The 22787-nt window shown below is 35.2% G+C and overlaps 1 protein-coding gene across 6 annotated transcripts in view; it reads right to left on the reverse strand.

Annotated features, from left to right (window-relative positions):
- The window catches only part of zormin (spectrin and immunoglobulin domain-containing protein zormin), a 799654-nt gene that overhangs the window by 66566 nt on the left and 710301 nt on the right, over positions 1–22787 (reverse strand). For all 6 annotated transcript variants that reach the window (XM_081744925.1, XM_081744924.1, XM_081744928.1 and 3 more), the window contains 3 exons: positions 16438–16615; positions 14859–15067; positions 4883–5150 (listed from right to left, as the gene is read on the reverse strand). In XM_081744925.1, coding sequence (XP_081601051.1) covers positions 4883–5150; positions 14859–15067; positions 16438–16615 — 655 coding nt within the window. The remainder of the gene's footprint in view (positions 1–4882; positions 5151–14858; positions 15068–16437; positions 16616–22787) is intronic.

The raw sequence follows: 22787 nt of genomic DNA on the forward strand, positions 1-22787 counted from the left end.
TTATTAATCAATTTTCAAAATTCCAATTATTATAACTAGAAACTTCACATTTTTCTCACATACATTTCGTGATCTTCAAAATTGATGGTTATTCAAAATACAAAATTGGTGGTTATTCAAAGACCGAATGTAACATCACGTGGTCTCCGAAACTATTGGTTAATGATGTTTCAGCTACCTACACCCTTCGAACTAATTTTCTTTACTTAATTCCGGTGGTCCGCAAAGTGACGATTCATCAAAATATTAAACTGCTTCAATCTTCAAAGGAAGATCAGATGTGGTTTCAAAACTGCTGATTCACAACGTCATACTAAATCATCTTCTTCGTAACAAAAACAAAGTATTCGCTTCAAGATATAATAAGGGAACAATATGACGACATTCCGATGTTACCAATATTTGATTCAAAACTGGAAGAATTTCTGAAGCATGTATTTTAGAAACTATAATTTGAAGGGTTGATTGATATGTGACATTTGGTGCTATCCGAAACTCTTGATTCATGATGTTTCAGCAATATAATTGAGATAATTTTTTTCTTATATATCCAATTGCCTTCAAAGGTGATGATTGGTCGAAATATGGAACTGTTACAACCTTCACTGCAAGGTAGGATGTGACACCTAGTGAATTTTAAAACTGCTTTTTTGTGTGTGTGATGCTAAAGCAAATTTATTTTTATCACACACATAACAACGCATCCGCTTAAGATTACAGGTATACTGATTACACAATATGACAGTTTCATATTACCAACGCTTGATTAAAAATATGAAACTGCCATAGCCTACAAACTTACACACTCACAACAAGATATGTGCTCTAAATTACAAATGTCTTTAAAAGAATTGAAAATATGACGACACTCAGATCACCAACATCTACAACGGTATGTTGTATTTTTAATTGTATTCTTTGGCAAAATGTGTGATCTTGTCTATAAAATATGCACTAGCCAGCTAGGTTAAAAAGAAGAACAAAAGAAAATATATACTATAAATCAATGTATTAAATCAATGAATGTGTTGTTGTTATCACCAAGACGACATAATTAGAGATTACTATGGTAACAGAAGCCAGGTTAGACATAATGTTAACTACCTTTTAAGGATCATAAAGTTTATAAAAAGAAAGTATACAATAAACGACATGTCAATTTAGTGTATTTTGTGTGGCTCAATAAGATAATAATATCGTTAAGGATCAGGAGGTGGTATAATATATCAGTTATATGTTATATGGTGCCGAAACACCGAGAAACCTTGTGTATCGTTCAGAAGTTCTAGTAAAACGATCACAATTGAGCCTAATATTAATTTCTCTGTTCTAAGAAGTGGCACAAAAATAGATAGACGTGTCAAGATGAGTGATAGTGAAAACGAAGTGGTTGATAACCGTATGAGTGAGACCGGAACAAATCATACAGAAAGTATGGTTGATCTATTCAAAGAGCTATCACAACAAATGTCTCAAATGTCTCAACAGCAACAACAACTTAAGGATGAACTTTCACAACATTTTGATAGAAAAATGAACCAACTTAAGGGTGAATTACACCACCAATCGAGCCAGTGCTTTGGACAAATGATGGAACAGGTTAAAGAAATGTCATCAAAGGTTAATATGAGTGCTTTAAATGAACCTGAACCTTCTACAGAAACAACGGAGAATGCAGATTTTGAGTTTACATTAGTGAAATTTACTGAGTTTTCGCAAAAACATACTGCCGTATTGGTTGGATCAGATTATCCTAACTTTTCTTGTCAGTCGAATGTTTTTGATTATCTTATGGATGCTGCGCGTAATGAAGATTTTGGTATGCATCAAAGTGTGAAAAGTTATGATTGTTTTCGTCTAGTGAATGCTATTGACTACTTGAATTCACAGTATCATATTGAGTATGTATCATGTCATGATATTAATCCTGAAGATGAAGTAATGGTAATAGAATCATTTAATGGTATGTACATGACATTAGTTCCTGTAGCAAGAAGAAAGTTGATTCCAGTAATTCGTGAAATTCAGAAAGAAAACGTGTGTTCCCACCCTGAATCTGTCGAACTGTGCATTCAGCGATAAGACCAAAATGATAATAGTGAACAATCCGATGACGCCTTTATGGAACATGATTTCAGTCATCTAAGCATGACATTGCAGATTTTGAAAATCCTTCAATGGTACAATACAGTAATAACTTGAACCAAACTAACCTTAATCGAAACCAAGTTCGATACATTCATGTAAGATTAAAGTGTGATCCCAGTGTACAAGGTGATGTTAAATACATGTGTACCGGTAATGTAACCAAATCTAACTACAGCAATGGAAGTCAAAATGATTGGCGAAGAGAAGATTGGATTGACAGAAAGAGAAAAAAGTCAGACAGAAATTATTCACCTGATAACAATGCGGCTACTTCTAAGAAGCAAAACAGAGATACATCGAATGCCCCGAGGGAGTTTTCGTGGAACAGAAACCGTGGCAGGACAGACTACCGTGGATGTCATGTAAAGGACAAGTACAGATAAGGTTCGGAGACACGATATTTCACCACCAGTGAAACGAATGAGAACTGAACCTAATTTTACCGGTAATGTAAACGAACCTAATCCTAATAGCAACAGTAATAGTAATTGTGTAACCAAACTTAATCTTAGTAGTAATAGCAATAGCAATCGCGACACACCTAGAAAGCATGCAATCAGTAGATCTGATTTTCTTCGAATTGGATTTCGTAGAAAGACCATAGATGCAAAAATTCTCAAAGTAAGAAACGAAGAACTGTAAAAGTAAATAACGCGCAATGCTGTATTCCTATTTATGACTTTCAATGTAACCTATACGAAGTCGTTGGTCATGTAACTTAAGGTAAAGTTACGGCATTCGGGAAAACCGTACCCTATTTATGTACGCGAAATTTGATAGAGGTATGTAATCTCAATAGAGAAAACGAAGAATCTTATTTATATTTATTCTAACTTATTGTGTTGCAATTTTTGTTATTTTATCTCTAAACTTATATTTAACTTAATAATTTATCTATCTATGTTGATTGTATTTTCTAATGTTGAATTTTGTTTCTGTGTTCAATAATAATTTAATCCTAATATGTATTTCATTCGAATATATTTGTGATATGATTATTTCTTATTTAAAATATTACAATGTTAGACATAATGACAACTGAAATTACAAGAATAAATAGCATAATGACTTTAAGTATCAAACCAAAAGATAATTGAAATAATTTATAAAATATATTTTATATCAAATTCTTCTCAATTTGCCCAAATGATTTAAATTTGCTAATAAACATTGTATGGCTCTGAATGGACTTAAAATAGCTTTATAATTCGGAATTCCTTATCGACGTTATATTATAAAAATATAAATATACAAATGATTATAAGATTAATGTAAAATGAATTATTAATAATATGTGAATGAAATATGATGTATATGAGTTATTATGAAATGTGATTTTTGTTTACATACGAGGGATGTCCGAAAAGTACTGACGATTAGTGTAGGAATCCTAACGGTCCAGGATTCTTTTCTTTTATTTGTAAACTAAATAAAAGGAAGTCCATATGTTCGCGCGTCATGCACAACGATATGTTGTATTTTTAATTGTATTCTTTGGGCAAAATGTGTGATCTTGTCTATAAAATATGCACTAGCCAGCTAGGTTAAAAAGAAGAAGAAAAGAAAATATATACCATAAATCAATGTATTAAATCAATGAATGTGCTGTTGTTATCACCAAGACGACATATTTAGATATTACTATGGTAACAAAAGCCAGGTTAGACATAATGTTAACTACCTTTTAAGGATCATAAAGTTTATAAAAAGAAAGTATACAATAAACGACATTTTGCATTATGTCAATTTAGTGTATTCATTGTGTGGCTCAATAAGTTAATAATATCGTTAAGGATCAGGAGGTGGTATAATATATCAGTTATACATCTAAGTCATATGATACAACACAGGTGTCAAATTGTATGTCATACGTCACAATACAGATATACAATCCTTTAACATATCGTTCTGAATCGGATGTGACAACATATGACAAGGTTATTTCATTGCAATTTTTGTCGTCCAATAAACTAACTTTACTTATGGATGTAGAAGGGTATTACAAGTACTTTGAAAAATTCTCTTTTAAAAAAAATCTGAGTTCAAAATTTGACCTTCACCCGTTGATTTGTAACCTCTAAGCTTGTTCACACATGAACAGATATACAAACAAACAAACCAATAGAAGTACGTACATGCAGTTATTTTATTTATTTAGTTAGTTAATTATACGTAATTATTATTGTTATTTTTGTGTAAGGGGTATGAAACGTTTAAAATTCGTTGAAATCTCTAACACAATTCTTCTTTTCGATTACGAGACTTTCTTCACTCCTATCATAGATTGAAATTAAAAACGGGAATTTTTCCAAAAAATAATCTGGAGAAAATTTTTCGTCTTATGTCATTAATAATGTACTTTGTTTTTAATGACTGGGAAGCTGTCACTAAAATACATATATATAAAAGTCACTAAAATAGTTTGTAATTATTCACAAAATGGTCTACAAAATCTATGAATGTTAGGAATAATATTAAAATTTGACTTTTCTAGTTCTTTCTTCATCTATGAAGTAAATTAAATAATACACTAAACAACGCTGCACATATGGAAACATTAGCAATGGGAGTCGAATCTATTATTGTATGTATGCGGGTTTTAATGTGAACAATGAGGACAACATACAACTACTACCTACCGGTACACTTGAATAAGGGGACTACATACTATTATTAGTTGTAGTGATACTTAAATAACATTGAACAGATGACGTTCTAGACTAAAGAAGCTTACCATCTATTGTTCCCTCCAATACCACTTCTCCACCTTGGTCAACGATTTTGCCAGTCAGTGGAACAACAAAACGCGGAGCAACCGTCTTTCTTTGTGGTTTGGGTGACGCAACAGGCAAAACTGGCGTTGTTGCTGGCGACACAACAGCTTTCTCAATCTTCTTCACTTTATCCTCTCCTTCCGTGGAAATAGTAACTGATGCCTCTTGGCGAATGACTGGAGTTTCTACGTTAACTTGATGCATCTCCTGAATCTTGTGGGACTCAATCTACAAAGCGACAAACAAAGATCTTTGATTAATCGTTTTTGAATATATCTATCCTGAAGAGCAAACACACATACAAAATTGCTCACAGTTCTTTAAGGATCATAACTTAGTATATTTCTCGATTAACGCTCTTACATCATGTCGATTAGAAATCAATGTACGTGGAAATATCTCTAACGGAAAACTAGACTTTTGCTGTCTGTGCCTACTCATCATGAACAGTAAAGACCCGTTTTTACTGACAAATATTCGCTGTTGTACAATTTAATACTATCCTGAGCGCACATGCAGAGGTACCATCTCAATTGTTCAAAAGCGATGACTAAACATTAAACAAGGAAGAACTTTACATATACCTTTCAAACTAAGGTCACCAGTCTCACTGGCACTTGTAAGCAAGTACACACAAAGCACGATTTATAACTAACTAATTAAGTCTATGGCCTATGGAACCCAGAGGTTTAATACCGCGTTCACAAAAGCCCTCCACTGACTTCTATCCTTAGCCAATTGGATCCAGTTTCTACTTTGTATTCCTGTTTCTGTGAGATCCATCTTAATATTGTCCTCCCATCTGCGCCTAGGTCTTCCTAGTGGTTGTTTGCCGATTGGACTTCCAGTTAAGACATTGAAAGTGTTCCTACTTTCTTCCATCCTGGCTACATGACTTCCCCACCTGAGCCTTCTAGACTTGATTATCCTAACAATGTTCGGTAAACGATATAAATTATGTATTTCCTCGTTATGATATGTCCGCCATTCCCTATTCCCGTTGTTCTTGCGTCCGAATATTCATGTCAGGATTTTATTCTCAAATACTTTGAGTCTACGTTCTTCCCTCAGAGTAAGGGATCATGTTTCGCAACCATTCAGAACAACAGGCACGATTATCGTTTTATATATTTTAAGCTTCGAATTTCTCGATAGAATTCGCGACGACAAAAGATTTTGAACTGAATAACATGAACAGCACGATTATTAACAAACCATTACTAGCAGTGACAGCCACAGTGGCTCAGTAGTAGAACACTCACTTCTGTCGCATGGGGTCCCTAGTTCGATCCTAGCTCCTGCCAAGTGGGCTTTCTGGTGGACAAAAAGAGTGTGCGTTTATTTTCTCGGGATCTCCTATTTCCTCTCACTTTAATCATTCCACTATCATCATCCATTTCATCATCACCGCCTCCCTTGGCCTCGATGCATACACGTGGGACGTTAAAATAAAAGAAATTAGTCAAAGCACACGTAATACAATCACTCAACATATAATTGTGCTTATATAGGTGTATAGTTACTTTTCCAGCCAGACCCAGGAAACCCGAAACCCGACTCATACCCAGGTCTTCTCCGCTGGAGGAGGAAAGAGATGTTCGAAAACCAGGAAACTGGAGTAGGACTACGAATATAGACAAAGATTTACAAATCTATTTCCTTCAATTGTTCCAGATTTCATATTTTCAGTTTATTTAAGCCATTTTCTAACTAATGTGTGATGAGTTTTTTCTTTCTTCTCTTACAGTATGTAGTGAAATAATACATTATACACACAACGAGTTATAATGTCTTTGATATGTGACACTCATTGGACAATGCGCTCCAAAAAATAGAGATTAATCTTAAAATGGAGACATTTTCTCCGTGCATCAGCAGCACAGCAAAACAATGTTTCAGTGCCTCACGGGGTTTATTAACTGTTCTTGTGTTGAAATGTTACGTGTAAATTGGGTTGCATATATACAGGCGTTAGTGATACCAGCAAAAAAAGGGGGGGCGCGGTGGCTCAGTGGTAAAGCAGCATTCACATCTGGTGCATGGGGTCCCGGGTTCGATCTTTGTGGTGGACAAAGACCGTGTGCGTGGGTTTATTTGGGGTTCGCCCGTTTCCTCCCACTTTATTCATTCCACCATTTCATTCATTTCTCATCATCATCGTCTCCTTTAGCCTAGCCGGCATAAGCGTGGGACGTAAGACTCAAAAATTTCGTTTCATTTCATTTTCACCAGCAAAAATACTGGATCAGACTCAGTGGAGTAATAGCAGTCAGGGGTCAATTATTTGTGTGTGTGACTGTATTTCTCTGTATATATGCGAATTGCACCTTGATATAGAACATGCAAAAGAATTAACCAGATTAGTAATTATTTTTACAGATAGTACAATTGATATATAAATATTTCTTGTAAAACAAAACAAAATAATAATTGTATTAGTTAGTCTCAAAACTACTGTTTATCTTCTTCATTAAGAAGCTCATTGACAAAATAAAATGCACTGTTTAACGGAGCTTTTCAAACTGCTATCTTGAGTCTATTAACGTTTTGATTCAATTTAATGGCGTTTGGTAACTGTTTAAAGAATTTAGTTGATGTCCAGAAGGAACTTTCGAACATGTTTCCAGTTTACGTGAAAGAACATATTTTCTTTAGTTCATTTAGATTAAGTGTCCCTTTGAGCAACGAGGCTATATATGAGACGTAGACTTTCAGCTTAACATAGGATCCGAACCACACTAGCTCCCATCGGGAATCGAATCCAAATCTCTGTACCAAAGACGCGTATGCTCCCTATATAGCCACAAGGAAACTTCTTTCTTTAGTTAATTTACAATTTTGTATATTTCTTAATTTTGTTCTACGTACACTACATAGTCCAATATGTATGTGATGGTAGATTTAGTACATTTGGTTTTCTAAATCACGATTTACGATACCGCTTCTAATTATTTCGTGAATAGTTCTGATAATGTTCTTTTATAATGAATGATTCACGTGATCTTGTAATATTACCCAGTAACATAATCCCATGTGTTATATGAGATGCCACCGCATAATATAGTATTTTAGTTGCATGCATTGTCCTTCTATCAATTAATGAACGAATTGAAGAGTATGTTGTGCTAATTTTTATAAAGTTGATTTATGTCTTCAACATATTTGAAATTTAGATCTGGTAATACACGTAAAAATTTGTCTGTGATATCTCTATGTAGAATTTAAATTCCTATGCTGAAGTTTATTTTATTATTTTCTCATTCAGAAGTTAAAAAGTACATATTTTGCTTTTGGTTCATTTCGTCCGAATCTGTTTTCCTCAAACCATCTTTGTAAAGGTTTTTCTTAAGGCGGAGAATATGTTGAAATAAAACACAGAAAAATGTTTTTAATATCCATGAAATTGGCACAGTAATTGACAGTCGTTTCTATGGCATTAATGTCTAATTATGATTTTGGGCATGTGGCCACCGCGGCTGGCGCGTACATGACGTAATCTGGAGGTCAATTTTTCACACACTCTTCGCAGTAAATCAGTCTGTATTTCGGCAATAACGCGTCGAATATTGGCTTCCAAGTGCTTAATTGTTTCTGGTTTCTCGGCATAGACATGCAACTTTACATATCCCCAGAAAAAATAATCTAATGGCGCCAAATCGCACGAACAACAGGTCCATTTCGTGAAATTAATCGTACGGCACGAACGATTATTGTGTGGCTTTAATTCCTGTACCAGTTGAATCTTGTAAGCACTTAAACCACGGTCTGTACACAAAATTTTCCATAAAGTGGCTGGACACAAGTTTAATTGTTGAGCACGAAGTCGAATTGACACATTTGGATCATCATCTACACTACGCATTACACCATCAACCACTTCTTGTGTCCGCACTGACGATGTCTTACGGGATGCATATTATCGTTCAGAGTAAACGTATTGCGAAAACGATCCATAGTTTCTCGAATTAATCACAGTAAAATGCACGTAATGTCCGATGAGTTTGTCGAATTGAACCATGGTTTTCAAAATAAATTTGCACAATTTACGAACATTGTTCCGGTGTGTCTATTCATGATGAATGGCCAAACCAAACTAACCTCAAAACAACAAAAACTGTAATATCAGCTGTTACAGTAAACAATGTAGCCAGTTTAAAGTTCTCCGCCTAAAAAAAAAAAAAAAAAAAAAAAATGATCATTTAGAGTTTTGTAAACATGTTGTTGTACTATATTAGTATCTTCTCGAGCAAATAATAGGTCGTATTATCTGCAAAAACTGTCATATGGACGGTCCCCACGAAATTGGGAGAATCATTTATATGTAGGAAGAAAAGCAATCATGACCGTCAGGTCGGCCATAACAACTCACTACTTGGACAAACTGTATATTTTCGCCGATTTTTAATCATCATGCAAAATTAATATTTTATTCATGTGAACGGAAGTTATTTTCTTGCTTTGCTCTGAACGCTTTAGAGCCGGTGAGAAACTACTACTTTTATTGCACACAGATGTTCTCTAGACAGACTGGCACCGTCAATAAAACAAAGAAATCATTCTTTACTGAACTAAATGCTTATGTCATTCGCAGAATGCTTCGAAACAGCAAACTTTTTTCTTTTCTTGAGTGAAGTTATCAACACATGATTTTGGCTACTAAGACTGTTTTGTATATACTTTTCGTATGAATGATTATCAACACTTGGGAATTTTTTTTAGATACGAAATTGTTACATTGCAGACAGGTGCGAGCCAGACACAGCGACGCTTTAATGTCTTGATTGTGGTGGGAACTGTGCTTGTAATCTGTGTGAGTTCCGCACAGAATGGTCAATCTCCACAATTGCTAATCTGTATTCTTTTTTATTAAAATGCTTTGTATTGAACTATCATGTGAAGTATCCATCAGATATAGACTGAATTCTTAAAGTTAGTCTGCAACACTTATCTAATTTCAATTTCGAGTTCTTCGTTCTCACGAAAATAAAAGACGTATTACCAGAACTACTGAATATACCGCAACTATATTTGCATCAAGTATGAATATATAAGCTTGTGAATTTCTCACAGTAAATCTAAAAAACGACAGTGCCAACCAGAGACATTGTGCCGGGATTTTCCTGAGTGCTGGCAGAAGCGAGGAATTCGCGCTTGGTGTTAATAGGGTGAAGCACGTTAAAGCCTACGTTGGACGAACTTATTTATGTTCTAGTATGCAGATGACTACGACTAAGTATTAAATTTTTTGTATGATTACAACCACAGATTCAACAGAAAAAGTGAACAAAATATTTCTTATATAATTTTATAAAGAGCGTCATTCTTGGAACTACAAAACCTCGCTGGAAACTGGTGCTCTCCCCAATCCCCATACTCATTGCCCCCGTTTTACAGTGAAAGCCTAACTTCGACGTAAATAGTGTATTAGTGAATGTGATAAAAGGAATAACCATAAGGGCTATATTCTAAGTTCTTTCGTTTGCTATACATATAACTTGTGTTTCTTTTTTCTTGTCATGCTAAGTGTTTCATATTTCTGAAGTGTGTGCACAGTGTTGTTCGCTCAAGCATTCATGTTGTATCAACTGAAAATTTGTGTGTTATCAGTATCCTTTCTTTTACCACATATACATACGCATACATTCAATAAATAGGAATTCGTTCAAGGTAATTTTATCTTTTTTTATTTGTGTGCGCGCGAATACTTATGGAGTCATCAGCTTGCCAGTCGTATATACGCATACGTGTGTACAAAAGTAAAATACAGTTAAACCTGAATTTCCGAACCACTGAGGCTACCTATGTCGTATCACTTATATTGTTGCTAATTTGGGTTTAAACAGGACATGAGCTCTGAACCAGATTGTTATCGACTGTTTCTTTAGGGACTATTCTAGGAGCCAGTACCCAAGGGAGACGGTAGGTAACACAACGTCTCTATACTCCGCGTCCCACGAATTGGCGTGTGGCATCAGCCAATAAGATCGCAGTGCGCTGTTACTAAACCTTTAGGGAGGAATCTAATCACTCATAATTGACTTTGTTCGTATTTGTGGACAATTATGAATGCTTAGATTCCATCGCACTGCGATCTTAGCTTATGCCACACGCCAATTCGGGTGACGCAGACTATAGTACATTCTTTTGCCGCGCTCCTTATTATATTTCTTTTCTATCTAGGTAAGTGATTATAAATTAAATTAGGAAATTAGTTTGCCTCAATGAGAAATGTGCACGATTTGTTATGATTCGAACAACTGTGAAACAAACCATTTGAGAGCAACTTCTCTAATGTCATATTTAAATAACTTATTATGACCAGCAGTTTTCTCTTAAGTCTGAGAATAAACCTAATGCATTGATTTTATTCTGAAATTAGATATATATGTTTTGGACATAATCTCGTAAAGCAGAAGGTTTTTCTTTTTTAATTTTTTTTTTTTTTTTTTTTTTTGTTTACAGACATTACTTTGCAAGCTTTAATTTATGCGGAAAATGCCCGTGCTTAGCGAAAGATTAATTAAATGAGTAACTGGTGTGACTAGTTCATCAGCTCAATTTTTGATGATATAATCTGTTATCTCCTTTAGATAATATGATTTTTTATTCTCAAGATCTTGAATGATAAATTTGATTTCTTCCATATGAATAGGTACAAGGCACAAACAATTCTTATTTAATTTTATGCCTTCTAAAGTTAGTTGTTTTAGGTATTCAAACTGTGTCTTTTGTGATTCTTACAATGATAGTGTGAAACAATTATACTGAAAAAGGATTTGGTCACAACTTAGGGTTTAAGGAAAACAGTTGTACAAAACTTCAGGTTCATACGAACAAAAATCTGGAAGTTCTGGTGAGCGGCGAAAGAGTGTTAAAGTCCCGATCTCCTTATTGTATTGCATTTATTGCGTTTAGCGTATCAAATACGTGAGCAAATTGCATTTTAGTCCGGAACATGTCAGAAAATATTAACCAGGTTAGTACATATTAAGTTTACAGATAGAACAATTGATGTACAGGGTTCATACTGATTTGGAGAAACCTATTTCCCTGACTTCTCCCTGAGCTTTGGCAGGAAATTCGCTTACTTTCATGACAGGTGTCGGATGACGCTGACATATAAATAAGGAATAAATAACGGTGAATATTTATTTATGAGAACATTTATTCTATACACACAAACAATAATCAATTGCTCATACGTACATTCCACTTATCACCCATAAAAATCTGATTAACGTTCCATACTGTGATCATTATTGGTTGGCTAAGCTTAAATTTGTGTATCATTAATGTTAGAAAAAATATATTTTATAAAATTTCCCTGACTTTTCCTGATTTCCAGTCTTTTTTCCCTGAGCTTCCCTGACCTGCATCAAATTCCCTGATTTCCCTGATCAGTAGGAACACTGATATAAAAGCATTATTTATGTGAATGGCATTAAGTAAAACAAATAATAATTGCAATAGTTGTCTCAGAACTACTGTTTATTTTCTTCACTAAGAAACTGATGGGCAGAATAATATGCACCATTTAACAGAACTCTCCTATCTTAATTGATGTCTTCAGTTTATTAACGCATTAATTTGGTTTAATGGCTTGTGGTAAGCAATCAAAAAATTTGATGGAAGCCCAGAAGAAACTTTCGTACATGTTTCCAGTCTACATGAATAAACGCACTGGTAGGATATTGTATTTGAAAATCTTTAAGTTTTACATCCGACGGCTAGGCTAAAGAAGACGGTGATGATGAGAAGTGAACGAAACGGTGGAATGAAACTGGAGAACCCCGAGAAAACCCACGCACATGGTGTTTGTCCACCACAAAGTACATTTGGCGGAACTAGGATAGAATCAAGGGCTCCATGCACCATAGGTGAACGCTGTATCACTGAGCCACCGCGGCCTCAAAATTGTATTTGAGTGTGAGTATTTTTAAGTGTTAGATTAGTTGGTTTTAGTGAATTTATATCCATTTCATAACCTCGTCATATTTACAGCTAGGGCTTAAGAAGAACATTTGTATAAAATTTTTAGTTTGTACGCCCAATAGTTTTTTAGATCTGATAATGAGTGAATCAGTAAGTATGTGCATTAATTTATATATATATATATATATATATATATATATATATGGATCTTTTTAACGCAGAGAGCGTAATTCTCTATGAGTAGTGAAAATTATATTTCAATTGGTCAATTTGTTACGAGGTTACTGACTATGTAGAGGATGTATACTCATTTTTCTTGGTATCTATACATTTGTGATTACCTTATCACATTATTGATTCTTCAAGATAATGTACTATATTACATCTCTGTCTGAAATGAATCCACTATCTGACAATATATTACAAATTCGATTTTAAGAATTCCCGGTGGGGTCACTCGGTCGAAAAAGTGTAACAGCTTTTTCAGGCCAGCCACCCTGAATGAGGTTTTCCTGGGTTTTCCTTATTCACACCAGGCAAATGCCGGGGTGGTATCTAACTTATAGGTCCCAGGCCGCTTCCTTCCTTTCCCAATCCTTTCTTCCTTCCCTTTCCCCGGATTGTGTGCTCGCCGAGGGACGTCATCCCTCAAATCGTGAAGGGCTAAATGGCCTTAGATGCCGACAGCCCACAAATCTAAATCCTAAATCCTAAATCGATTTTAAGAAGTGCCGGTAAGAGAGAGTTTCCTTTTTAAATAAGAATATCAGAATAGTTTTCTACTTTCTACAGCACGCGAATCTTAATTCTATTCATTCTTAACATAATTTATTAGAAGAGTACAACGAACAAAAAAGAGATCTCAATAGAAAACAAAATAATAACCCCATTAGCAGATGCCGCCCGCACTTTCGGTCCTCCATCTACAACGGCGATAGGTGTGAGCACATTCGGATTAATCTTGATATTTGGGTTGGTGTCGCTGGTACGACTCGATTTCATATTCGGAACGAAGCCAGATAGAGTGCGATTAGTCTTTTCCGATCAGGAAGCGGGACTATGACAGTGGACCGCACCCTGCTTTGCCAAATTGTTCCTAAAGCTTCGGTCGGCCATGATCACTTTGCTTTTGTCAATTATTATTCAAACGCTCTCGCCTTCGGTGCGAGCGGTCCCGGTGGGGGCACTCGGTCGAAAAAGTTTTAAAAATCTTTTCCAGGCCAGCCATCCTGAATGAGGTTTTCCTGGGTTTTCCTCAATCACACCAAGCAAATGCCGGGGTGGTACCTACCTTATGGTCCCAGGCCTTTTCCTTCCTTTCCCAATCATTTCTTCCTTCCCTTTCCTCGCATAGTGTGCTCGCCGAGGGACGTCATCTCTCATACATGACGGGCTAACATGGCCATAGATGCCGAAAGCCCAGAAATCTAAAATCCTAATCCTAATTATTATTCACATGTCTTCACGCATATTATGTAATATTTCTGGCATTAAAGTTTGTTTAAGTTCGTTCTGTAGGGTGTAGCTGTACATTTAAGGGTGCTGCATTAAATTTGGACTCGGCAGATGAATTTTTTTGTTTACAGTTAATAGGGAATAGAAATGTTGAAACTGATTTTGGTAAAGAGATCGAGACATAATTCCCAACCGTGTAAAAAGTTACATGGATTATAAATCCGGGAAATAACAGAATATTTTTATTTGAGATGGAAATTTTCAATTGTTATATCTACAAACACACTGGTCAAAGGGTCAGTGATTCAAACTACCCTTAGGGATTTTTTTTTTTTTTTTTTAATATTTAGTTTTGTGGATATATTTTTCACAGAGAGTATTGGCGGGTAGTTGCGGATTCAAAGCGGGATCACTGGCGGTATAAGTATAATTTCGTTAAGATAGCAGGAGTCGAGGTCGAAGGCGGTCCGCCAGCTATCCGCTATCGTCTCGCTAAGGGAGAACAAGCTTATATGATCAATTCTGTTTGGTATATCACTTCAAACTTACCTCTTGAGCTGGTTTCTGGCCAACTTTCTCGTACAATTTTTGTGATTCCTCAGAGAAACTATGTTTTTCGATATGTGGTTCCAACTCTGTAGATGATATATTTGTAATATGACTAGATTGCATAAAAACTGCCCTCTTTGACGTGAAAGATTCTGTTCGATGTTCTAAATGTACATCACTCAAGCTTCTAACCGTATCTAAAGATGGCTCTGAAAAAGAAATGAAACACATCACATAACGAAAATTGCATTTGTTGTAGCTGTCTTGCCTTACATAATGTTAAGACGCAAATAATAATTAAAAGTGCATGATATGGAAATTTTTTGATTTCTCTTCTAATCTACTCAAGATCAGTAATTCATTTCTCTTGGAACTAGTGATATCAATAGTGGTATATTTGTTCATATTTAGCCACTAACTAACTAACTAACTAACTCTATGGCCTATGGAACCCGGAGGTTCAGTGCCGCGTTCACAAAAGCTCTCCACTGACTTCTATCCTTAGCTAATTGGATCCAGTTTCTACTTTGTATTCCTATCTCTGCGAGATCCATCTTAATATTATCCTCCCATCTGCGCTAGGTCTTCCTAATGGTCGTTTTCCTATGGGTCTACCAGTCAAGACTTTGAAAGCGTTTCTACTTTCTTCCATTCTAGCTACATGACCTGCCCACCTAAGCCTCCTAGACTTGACGACCCTAACAATGTTGGGTAAACCGTATAAACTATGTAGTTCCTCGTTATGAAGCTTCCGCCATTCCCCATTCTCGTTCCTCTTGGGTCCGAATATTCTTCTCAGGATCCTGTTCTCAAATACTTTCAGTCTATGTTCTTCCCTCAGAGTAAGCGACCATGTTTCGCAACCATACAGAACAACAGGCATGATTATCGCATATTTAGCCACTATTTCACGTAATCCAGTTAACAAGATATTGTTTGAATCTTGAGACATTAATAAGTTAGTAATGAAAGAGGGACAATTGCTAAGCGAAGAAAGTTGACATCATACAAATTTTCGTAATAAAACAAGGTTTTGAGTTTTGAATATTATGTTAACAAATTTTATACAAGGACATGATTCTTCCTGAACTACACTTCAATTGTTTCTTTCTCTTCTTAAATTCAATTTGAAATCTTTCCTAATTTACCGATAGTAATACTGACAGCACTTAATTTTGACATTCATTTTTATATAGGTCAGGTTGAATGAACAGCTATGTTAATCACAAAACAACGAAAACAGTGTATTTAAAAACAATTGAAAAGTGCATTTCGGACTTAGAGTTTCTGTTAGTCTAGGTACAATGCTTACTATCTAAAAATCCTTACAGGTTTTCCACTGTGTTTCCTTTATAGATACACCATTGTAAAGGTTTACAATTTTGGTGCCTTTTACGTTTCGTATTCTAAAGTTCAACTTGGAAACGTACAGGAAGAAATGATAGCAAAGTTCTGATCTTGGAGGGTTCTACAATTACAAAACCGGTAATTACCACCTTTAAGTAGACTTCGGAGCAGGATTTCTATTGAACTCAAGAATTGAATACAACTTCGGGAAAAGACAGATAACATTACTCACCTTTGACTGTCAGTGTTCCAGAGCATGTTGCCTTTCCAACATCATTTTCTGCAACACATGTAATTTTCCCGCTATGTAGTACATTGGTTTCTGGAATCGTTAGAATGTGCCTATGTCCGATTGATGTAACATTAAATTCTATTTCCGATACAGCTTTATCATTTAGAAGCCATTGAACCTAGAAATTAAGAATCACTATCACCAACAAGTACTGTAAAAAATATCCGTCAATCAACACTTGATATTTTAAGTCTAATTCAGCGCTATCATCAGCATAACAGTAAAAAATACAGCATAACAGTAAAAAATACATTTACTACACAATTAAAATTCTTTTATAGCCGCGAATACTACCAATGAAATTAAATGTAAAAATTTATAAATCGCAATTCAACTCAAAATACTTTCTATGGGCGTGAAAGTTGAACGCTAAATCGACAAAGCAGAGATTGAGGGTTTCTGAAAAACGAATTTTGTGAAAGATATTTAGTTCAAAAACAGATAAGGAAACGGGTGTATGCAGCAAGTTACACAATGTAGAGCTGTAGAGCTTTGCAATGGGTACATGCCACTGAAGATTATATATAAAGGATCAAGGTGGCAAAGAGGAACAGGATATGTCTTGCATGTAGAATATGTAGAGGTGGTATGGAGTTCTAATTGGAAACCTATGAGAAGGGAATCTTTGGTTAACGAGAGAATAGTAGGATAACATGAAGCAACATCTTAAGCTGACGAGTAACAACAATTCTGTGTTTTCTAGACAATAATGGGGTGAGTTTACGTATCTGCTGCGATTAACTGGAATTTCTTAACCATATATTTAGTTTTACATCATTATAATAAGTACCAAAAATATTTAAGAAAAAACTAACTATATTTACGGGCTGCTTGGTATAAAATTTTGCAATTATTCTTGCATCTCTTGACCATATTCAAGTATAGAAAGACGGAAACACGATTGATAAGCTTGCAGCAAAGATTTTGTGACGGTTTCCACTCAAATTTCTATCAAAAAGTAAAACATTTATCTGAACGTGAACATTCTTCTTATAGGAACTCGAACTGCAACGAAGTACTCATAGAATCAAGTATAAAGTCTATCAAACCTGTGTAAGCTTAATATAACCGAAGTTTGGAATGTAACTTACTTTTTTCAAACGTTTAATTTGCTACGGCGAATTAAGCTACATGATACTACGCGGCATACGAGCAGAGCAGAGCAAGTATAAAAATATTTTCTTTAAGGTTACGATGCAGATATTGTATTATTATATTATTGTATATATATATATATATATATATAGGGTGTAACAGCTCGTTGTTTACAACACTTGGGGGATGGTTCTAGACATGAAAACAAGGAAAAGTGTCTTATGTAACACAAAGTCGAATAGCACATCTATTTGCAGTTACGGGCATCCGATAGTCTGAAGAAATGAACTTCCACTTTGAATTGTGACAAAACGACGAGTCATACAACTGCGGTGACAGACGGCTCACAAAGAAACAGTACACAGAGAATCTAAAGGTGCAGTAATCGATTACGTGTTGTTTGCCGCGAGTCGATTTTGGTGTTGTTTGCCACGGTATTGTTCACTCTGGCGTATCATATATCACAAGCATGAAGATTTATACAAAATCGACTCATAAGCTGAGGGTTGCCAGACGACCACATTACAACACTCAAATCTATTATATTAATAAACAGACTACATACAATACAAACTGTCCCGAACACGTTATTGGGTTACTGCGCTATCGGCTGTTAACACCAGAGTTAAATTTATTCAAGGTGAGTGCAACACTCAAGATAATAATTTGTTCGCTTAGAAAATCTCCAAATGCATTTTCAAAATTGACATGACGTACAATTTGTTTGTGTTCGACTGTGTAGCCAACATTAAATCTCGGCATATCGTCAGGATGGGGACGCGGCAGAAGTCCTAAAAGGCACAAGACCTAAACGGCATTAGACCTAAAATGCACAAGTCCTAAAACTTATCTCGCGGCACAAGTCCTAAATGGCAGAAGTCTTAAAAGGCAGAAGTCCTAAAAGGCACAAGTCCTAAACGGCAGAAGTCCTAAAAATCATTTTACGGCACAAATCCTAAAAGGCACAAGTCCTAAAGGGCAGAAGTCCTAAACCGCAGAAGTCCTAAAAATCTCTTGTGGCGCTACCATCGCGTCCGTAAGAAGAATACTGCCAATCTGTTAGTCAAAGTTTTAAATATACTGCTTCATATTACAGAACCTTAATTCTTACAAGTTATTTGTATAAATACATATTTTATCGTTCTGAAATAATAAATAAATAAATAAATGAAGCCTCTTGTCCTTTCTTACTCTTTCCATGATATATTTCTATGTTGACAAAATTTTAACTTCCTACCAAATGTGATTCCCAGATCTTTCATAATGTCTGTTTTTCTCTATTTCCACACCATTGACCTCATATTAGTAACATAATATTGTGTTTTAGTTATGTACGTCACAAATTTTGCTTTCCTCATGTTGTTTTGGAGTAAGTTATTTTTACACATATATTTCTTGTACAGAAGTCTTTCTGTAGCAAATAATTGTCATACTCGTAATTAACTACTCCTTACTCGTTATCATTATTAATAATAATTTTAGTGTTACTAATATAGTTGTTACCGTTGGAATTAAATACGTTCATATTGGTATTGTTAACTACTTACTACTAAAATGCTTTATCGAATATTTAAGTCTGTAGTTTGTAGCAGGGTGGCCATAGAAGTTGATGGCTTATAGCCCATAGTGTGTCACTGAAATTTTAGAGGATCTTTGAAAAGCAACTTAATTGAAATTAATGAGAAAAATATATTTAAAATAAATTTATTTAATACAAGAACATTACGTTTAATCAATTCCGCAACCATGGTTGAGGAAGGGATGTATTAAAGTACGAACCATTGAAATAGTGCAGAAGCAATAGCTGAGTTTTTTTTATAAATATATATATATATAAATGAAAGTATACTAGAATGTAACTAACTACACTAATGAAAGTAACTATATTTGTAACTTAACAACACTTGAACCACCAGACTGATCTCGACAAAAACTTTCAACATAGATGACGTTCGGGCCTGAGATAGTTTTATCATTTCACTTTGAAGGTGCAACTTGGAGGAAGGAAGTGCGGATATATATTAAAAATTATCGATCTTAGTGTCAAACCCATAGTTTTCGGGGTTGCTGAGATGAACACTGACATTTCCGATTAAGCTTAAATTCTAATTCAGCACTGCAACTTGGGGGAAGGAGAGGAAGATGTATAAAATGATCGAAAATGACCGCTATAAGTGTCGAATCCATAGTTTTTGCGGTCGCTGAGGTGAACAGTTACACTTTCGATGCCGTTTAAATTCAAATTTACTCCCGCAAATTGAGGGAGGTACATAAAAATGATGCAAAATAATTTATATTAGTGTGAATCCATAGTTTTTGGGATCGCTGAGGTGAACAGTGACACTTTCGATGCCGTTTAAATTCAAATTTACTCCCGCAAATTGAGGGAGGTATATAAAAATGATTAAAAATAATCGAAATTTGTGTGAATCCATAATTTTCGAGGTCGCTGATGTGAACAGTGACACTTTCGATGCCGTTTAAAAAATTTAAATTTATCCCCGCAAGTTGAGGGAGGGGGAGGTATATTAAAATGATGCAAAATAATCGATATTAGTGTTAATCTATAGTTTTCAGGGCCACTGAGATGAACAGTAACATTTCCGATGCAGTTTAAATCCAAATTCAACGCCGAAACTTTAGGGAGGGGGAAGGGGGTGATATATAAAAAATGATCCAGAATGACCGATACTAGTGTTGAATTCATGGTTTTTGGGGTCCTGAGATGAACAGTGACACTTCCGATGACATTTAAATCCAAATTCAGCACCGCAGCTTGTGGGGGGAGAAGATGTGTGTGTATAAAAATGGTCGACATCAATGTCGAATCCATACTTTTCTGGGTGGCTGAGATGAACAATGACTCTTCCGATGCCGTTTAAATCCAAATTCTGCCCCCATTATTATATACTCCTAAAGGGAGAGGATGACATGTAATAGTAAGTGAAAATGACTGATACTAGTGTCAAACTCATAGTTTTGGGGTCCCTAAGTTCACTGGTGACAGTTTTGATGCTCCTTATACCGAAAATGAAACTATTCTCCCCGTGTGAAGAACAGCTATTCTGCTAGTCTTTAAGAATAACGAACGGGAGTTTCACATGTTAAATTCTTTAATATATTTGTCGCTGCTCAAATTTACGCACTTATGCGGTGTATGTGTGTATATGTAAGGAAAATCCTCTCTCTTTATAAGTTCTTCGAAAAATATACAAATAATAAAGAGGTATTTTTATCAGAAAACTAAAAAGTAAAATTAAAAGATGTTGCTTTAACTATTTTTCCTGCTAGCGAAATACGTTGTATGTATAGATGCTGCAGACACGTTAAAGCAAATAAGATTAGCATTAGAATTTGTCTTGGGATTCTCGTATCTCCATTCGAAAGAAACGAATTTCTTAACTAATTATGTAATTAATTCTTAGAATGAAATAGGTTGTATTATGTAATTCGTGAATAAGTGCAGAACAGATAGTGATAATAATAATCTTAATAGTACAAATATAGCTGTTACTGTTGGAATTAGCTACGTTCGTAACATTATTGCCAACTAGTTGCTGCATCGTCCCAATTTCGTGTGGTGGTGGCGAATTTCAGAACTAAAGCAAGTGAATGAAAAAGGGACAAGACCTAAACGGCACAAGTCCTAAAAGGCAGAAGTCCTAAAAATCATATCGCGGCACAAGTCCTAAACTGCATAAATCCTAAACTGCAGAAGTCCTAATTGCAGAAGTACTAGAATTTAAGTCTAGTGCCTATATTTTTAGGACTTCTGCCGTTTAGGACTTCTGGATGTCACCCATAAGGGGGTAGCAATCCCGACAAATGGAGACCAGAACCTTGCGGAGGGGGCGCGATATATATATAATATATATATTAATATTTTATAACCTTTCTAGAGGTCAAATGAAACAAAATTAGATTTAAAAATATGGATTTAGCCATCTTTTAAACACCTTTGGTGAGAGGAAGGAAACCTAGTCTATTGATAATCCAAAAATGCAGTGACTTTCGTATTGTTACTTGGCTATTTTCAAGCCCACACAGAGAGTTCTCTTGTGGCTAAGCGGTTAGCGTACGTGCAACTACCATTTCAACCCGAGCATCTGGTGGAAAGTACGGAGTAGGTCTAGTCGATGACTACCTTAAGAATGAGGAAGTGCGCCGTCATGTTCGGATGTGTGCAGCACTGGTACTAGTACCAGTAGAACATATCTCTGATGGTTGGTTGATCATGGAGGACTGCCCAATCGGACAAAAGGTTGAGGCTTTCAACGATTACGTTAGAAGCAATGGCTGGAAAACCTAAATCTTCCTCCAGGAAGTTGGAATTGTAGCAGTCAGAGGCATCGAACAAATAACGCCGTAGAAGGATTGGCATAACCGATTAAGCAAAATATCCAGAGCCTCTCCGCACACATTTGGCCTTGTGAAGATGCTGAAGGAAGATGCAATATTTAATTTTAATGCAATATATAGTATATCTTAATCACATACGGGTAAAGTTGGCTCAGTGATGGTAAAGCATATTCAGCTCGCGCAAGTTCGGGTTTTGTGGTGGACAAATACCGTGTGCGTGAGTTTTCTCCACTTTCTTCATTATATTACTTTTCATTCATTCTCATCATTACCATATCCTTTAGCTTACACGGTATAATCGTGGGACGTAAAACTGAAATATTTCATTTCATTTTTCTTAAGTATATAAAACCCAGATCTTTCATCGTGCAGCATAACGGAAAACACAACATTATATAAGAGGAGATGATATTAAGAATTCTGTTAAAAGAGAAAATGCAATTATATCAATTTATTAAGCTCTTGTGATATTAATGATGTTTTGTGTTCATTTGTTTGGAGCTTAATGTTCTTTTTCAGCAGCGAGTTTAATGAGACCTCTCTCGTCCCAAAGGCGAAAACATTTATTTATTTTATTTTTTTTATTTATTTATAAATGTTTCAGATACAGGTCAATGTCCATTTTATACTGAAACAATGTAACAAAGTAAATAAGAAATAACAAAAAAGAAAGAAGAAAATACTTTAAAAAATAAAAATAATAAAAAATACAATTATATATACACAGTACCTAGAATATGTACCATATTTACAGAGACTTTAACTTGTTTTTAAAATGATTTTGAGAGTTAAAAATATCAATATCTGACAACAAACTATTATATAATGATGCCTGC

Source organism: Thermobia domestica, chromosome 17 (genome assembly GCF_964235325.1).
Source record: "Thermobia domestica chromosome 17, izTheDome1.hap1.1, whole genome shotgun sequence".
Classification (NCBI taxonomy): domain Eukaryota; kingdom Metazoa; phylum Arthropoda; class Insecta; order Zygentoma; family Lepismatidae; genus Thermobia; species Thermobia domestica.